This window comes from Odontomachus brunneus, unplaced genomic scaffold (genome assembly GCF_010583005.1).
Source record: "Odontomachus brunneus isolate Ranch 3 - 2012 unplaced genomic scaffold, Obru_v1 Obru_scaffold_011, whole genome shotgun sequence".
NCBI classification, from domain to species: Eukaryota; Metazoa; Arthropoda; class Insecta; order Hymenoptera; family Formicidae; genus Odontomachus; species Odontomachus brunneus.
Genome location: NW_022639461.1, coordinates 1,406,632 through 1,411,669, shown reverse-complemented (window position 1 = coordinate 1,411,669; position 5,038 = coordinate 1,406,632). Strand labels below are relative to the sequence as shown.

Genomic DNA, 5,038 nt, shown 5'->3' with positions numbered 1-5,038 from the left:
TAACTATGTGTATGTGTCTATTGGATACAACTTTATTATATAATGACTAGATTCTCATAAGGTGCAAATTCTACTCGGGTAGTTTTGGCCTGTTCATAGCCGGCACATCTTGCTCGATTTTTGCCGTAAGTTTGCTATCACGCCTTGCTCGGCACGTCTTGCTCGCTGTTTGCTGCAAATTTGTCGTCACACGTTGCTCGACACGTCTTGTTCGGTTTTTGCAGCACTCTGCCCTCAAGTGATTTTGGCATGCTTTGCCGACATAATGCCAGCATAATGGTAGTATATATACTGCAAATTTGCTGCAATCCTATGATTGATTTTGCCAGCAATTTGTCGGCATATTGCTGACATTTTGCTATCAGGGTGTCACGTCTGTCATGTATTTATATGAATTTATGTGAATTTATCAAAATATATCAGTTCATATATCAAGTAAGACGAGTGTTTGACGAAGACTAAGTTCGTCTCGCACGCTTTCGTGCTGAAAGTGTCATTCTATCTTCCTTCAGCAAGTAATGAGCGATAAAGATAGAATAATGCTGTTAATATGAGAACGTATAAGATAAACGTGGACGAAGTGATTACGTGAAGCACACCTTCACGCACAATATGTTTCAGATAAAATTTTTTATCATTAAACAATCTCATTTTGCAATATAAAAATATAATGTCTAACACAATATAAAAATATAATATCCAACACGATACAGCTGATTATCGTGTATGATAAACGTTATTGCATATCATGTACTCGATCACGTGGATTTGTGCGCCGGAAAATATATGGTAAAGCCGCGCAAACTAAGATCTAAGGCCGAATCACTTGTTTCTTAAGCGGACACAGTATCTATTTAATGCTTATAAAATTTTACAAGTCCCATGTATTGAAGATGTTGTTTATTGACACCGCATTACACACACAAGTAATAAACCGACAGTCCAAAGTCTTTTCAGTGTTACACGAAAAGGACACCGTTAGTTCACAACCGTGAGACTGAATATTTTTGTTATCTGGGGACCAGATGATAAGCAGTTCCGGTTTGCGGTTGTAAGAACAGAAAAATTCCTGTAAAAAACTTCTACTTAGCCAATCGCTCTCAGTTATCTCAAACAGTTATCTCAAACGAGTTTTCACACAATGGAATGTTCAGGACGAATGTTTTCGTGGGTCGCGGATGGTCGAAGTCAAGTGTCACACTGCTGGAATAGCCTCCTCAATTGTTGTAGACATTGTGTTTAAAAAAGGGCGTAACCAATTCGAGATAAGCTCCATTATCCAAGAATATTCGAGTGCACATAGCAGAACTCTGCTTGCAAATAAATTAAACTGGCTATCGAGTAGCAAATAAGCCGTAGTCGTAAAGTGATATTAATTAGATAATTTATATTCATCATAGCTTTTATCGTGTATCATACCGATTGCATATTGCACTATTATTTACATAATTATGACGGCATCGGGATCACTTGAACGCCGTTGGCACGTTTCCGGGTTAAACACAGCGTGCCTGAGCATTCGCGCATTGTCATAACTCAAGTTTGTGTTTATTTAACAGTCCATGGCAAATTGACGTGAAACATAGTGTGAGAAGTTAAATTTCAGGTTGAAAATAGTTAAGAGGATGTCAAACGGATAATCAAATTAATTAATGAAAAGGAAGCGATCGCGGAAACCGTGTTGAATCGATTCATCCGCGATGACTTAATGTGATTTGCTTTGTTCTGAGAGTATCTAAATCGCAAGTGACAGGCATTAATGACGCTGTCGCGTATATGTCGCGGTGTTTCTCAAATCGTATGACATACCACAACTCTTTCCCACCCTTATTGATCGTCCCGTTGACAGCTGACGTGGTTCGACGGATCTGATGAAGGAGCACGTTAGTTATTACCGTCGACCACGTAGCGTACACACCTTTCCCGGCATTTTCTCGTGACTGAGCCAAATGATTTTTGCTGGGCAATAGTAGCTGAGTATCACCCCTCCGCACCAGTTGTGCAATGCAATCAGATATACGCCGACGCATGCGTAATAACGAAGATACAATGTCGACGCCGACGCCGACGTCGATGCAACCTCGAGACGCGACCAGATTGGGGTGTATTTTGCGCTCTCTTCCTTCGACTCTTCGTACAAATATTCCGACTCGCGGCACGATGCAAATGCACAGAAAAAAAGATCTGTTACATATGGACATATATATTACAATTAAACATAATTTGTTGTATTAGCCATTTTTTCTTTGCTGCAGGAGCCAATTTCCTTGTTATGATAACAAGAAAATCTGCTCCTGTAACAAAAAAAGTAGCTAAAGCAGTAAATTATGTTTAATTATCTATCTATAGTAAATTTGCTACGTTAACCATTTTTCTTACTGTTGGAGCAGATTTTTTTTTATCATAGCAAGAAAATAGGTTCCTGCAGCAAAAAAAAATAGCTAACACAGAGAATTATATTTAATTGTCCATATGTAGCAAATTAGTTTGCTGCTGCAGCAAATTATTTTTTTCCATGTGCACTCAATGAAGGGTGACAATCCTCTCACACCATGTGTTCAACCTTACATCTCGGTAACGATTGTTTAAAATTTACCCTTGTTCGGATCTAATTCTTTTACTTCGTTTAAAATACGAACTCGTAAATTTTGCTTCATAGTCTATCTTCTGTAAGGAAAAAAGCAACTTCTTAGTGAGCAGTTTTTATTGTCGGTTACAATTGCTAATATGCATAATGTTAATTCTCGCCTTTATCTACGTGCTTATTGTATTACAACTACGTCTTTGAAAGCTAGGCAGAGATAAGCCATCACTGCTTCTGTAAATCTTTGAAAATAAAACGTGTAACAGCGAAATGCGTTATTAGTGGCTCGCTTGGCAACATTAAACGGGACTAATATTCAATTTTTTCGCGTCGTCCATCATCTTTTGCACCAAAGCGTTCCATTCGTCGGGACGGTTCTCAGTATACCATACGATTATCTTTTCGAGATTCTGCTTTTGTACTTCCGTGCACTTGAGGCATTTCGTTACAAACGCTTCAGCGGCAAGCCCTGCGAAACGTAAAGCCTTTAATTATCAGAATCCTCCGAATCAGAATCTTTCTCTTTTTTTAGTAATCGTTGGAAATGTAACATAGTCTTCATCTTAATAAATATTACATATCAATTACTATATCAATAAATTACTATATCAATAAATTACATTATAATCAATAAATTACGCGTAAAAAAAGTATTTTGATGTATTATTTGGATATTTTTCATAAAAGTAGAAAAAATATATATTATATATATTAATTGAAGACTTTTAGTAAAAATGCAAAACTATTGTTGACAAAATTGTTGCATATATCGCACAGTAATATTAAAAATGTTAAATATTTTGAATACTTTTAACTGTAACGATTTTTAACTATAAATATTTTCAAAAAATTTTTCATTTGAGTATCGTCATTATCGAAAATTTAAAACAGAACTTGAACACCCCTTATAGAAATATCATACTAAGAATCATTGATAATTACTTATTTTCAGTATTAAAAATACTGGATAATAAGTAATTATCAATGATTCTTAGTATGATATTTCTATAAGGGACAAATAATGAATCACTTAGGAATAACGAATTGCGGAAACGGAAAAGATAACACGCGATTTGAGATCATCTCGGATGCACTCAAAACGTCGTGAAATACTTCCCAGAACATTTTGGATATATCTAGGATGCTTCCTGGACGTCTCCCTGTTTTATCTAAGATGTTACTAAATAATATTGAGATGATTCTAGATACCACAAAATGTCCTGAGGACATTCTGGATATATTCAGGAAGTGCCGTAGTACTCTTCAAGCATTCAGAATGACTGTAGGATAGGATAACTTGTGTTTTTTGAAGATACCTTTGAAGAATTTCTGGTCCTCAGTTACACAGGGACCGGTCTCCATGATGCAATTGTAATATTGATTTCGAAGTTCGTCGTTTGGCAAGATCTCCTCGGCTTTGATGTGATCGAACATATCTGAATATGACTCCTGTGCGACGACGGCCGCCAAAACGACCAAGAAGGCCACAGACAAATACAGTGTTGATCTACCCATGTTTCTGATCGTTATCGGGAATTCGTGCAACGGAACTGTATATTTCAGCGAACTCACCGTTTCTTTTATAGTTTGCGCTCGCCCTTGGTGCGGATCTCCCCTTACGTAAATATTGTGTAAATAGTCGTTACGCGTCAAGCCGAATGGTAATTGCATATTCTGTCGGAAAACTTGATTCTGCAAGCGAATTAATTAACGAAATTGCTATAAGACATTGTCGGGGAGACACCAGCGCACGATTATCTCGCTCGTGTAAAGTAATGATTAGTGCGGTTTATATAGGCTTGATGATGGTTCTGGAACCGATCGTCCCTCCGAAAGCTAGAGTGTCATGAGGTTTGACGACGACGACGTTGGAATTAAAGTTGTTTCGTGGACTCGCTTGGCCGAACGCTGTAATACGTTTTCGCATTTTGTACAAGTATCGACTCATGTACATATAACGTCATTTTGCGCGATCTTTATGCCCTGCTATGATGGATACGCGGAATTGGCACCTGACAATTAAATTTTATTTCCTTTTTTACGTTCGTAAGATTGTTCAAATCCTGAACAATTACCTACTGGCTCATAAAGCGTAACGATGTAATTACAGACAACGCTGAAGAATTCATTATCGTTCTGAATCACTGGCTGCGAAATACGCGTGCCAAAAATAGCGCAAATGTTTAGAACACGTCTTAATTGCCTGTATTAATAGTTGTCAACCCTTATAGAAATATTATACTAAGAATCATTGATAATTACTTATTTTCAGTATTAAAAATACTGGATAATAAGTAATTATCAATGATTCTTAGTATGATATTTCTATAAGGGAACTGAAACTTGTCTTATGTGAAATACTCCAATTTTTATTCAGAGTTGGATCTAAAATTTTCAGTGAAATTATATACATACTCATATATATATATATATATATATATATATATATATATA

The 5,038-nt window shown here is 36.5% G+C and overlaps 2 protein-coding genes across 3 annotated transcripts in view; both read right to left on the bottom strand.

Moving 5' to 3' along the window:
* Nucleotides 1-2,039, bottom strand: part of LOC116840690 (lactosylceramide 4-alpha-galactosyltransferase-like) — a 15,517-nt gene extending 13,478 nt beyond the window's left edge. The window contains exon 1 of one of the 2 annotated variants that reach the window (XM_032807748.1): nucleotides 1,810-2,039. The gene's annotated coding sequence lies outside the window, so the exon portion shown is untranslated. The other variant, XM_032807750.1, reaches the window with a different exon arrangement.
* Nucleotides 2,040-2,686: 647 nt separating this feature from the next.
* Nucleotides 2,687-4,149, bottom strand: LOC116840683 (ejaculatory bulb-specific protein 3-like). The gene is made up of 2 exons (XM_032807736.1): nucleotides 3,901-4,149; nucleotides 2,687-3,053 (listed from the first exon to the last, which is right to left on the bottom strand). The coding sequence occupies exons 1-2, from the start codon at nucleotides 4,097-4,099 to the stop codon at nucleotides 2,884-2,886; spliced, it is 369 nt and encodes a 122-aa protein (XP_032663627.1). The 5' UTR covers nucleotides 4,100-4,149; the 3' UTR covers nucleotides 2,687-2,883.
* Nucleotides 4,150-5,038: the final 889 nt, after the last annotated feature.

Bases quoted from the DNA above. Each gene is read 5' to 3' on its own strand.
- LOC116840683 (XM_032807736.1), bottom strand. From the start codon at position 4,099: ATGGGTAGATCAACACTGTATTTGTCTGTGGCCTTCTTGGTCGTTTTG. The intron at 3,054-3,900 runs GTATCTTCAAAA...TACGTTTCGCAG, and splicing joins GGACCAGAAATTCTTCAAAG to GGCTTGCCGCTGAAGCGTTT.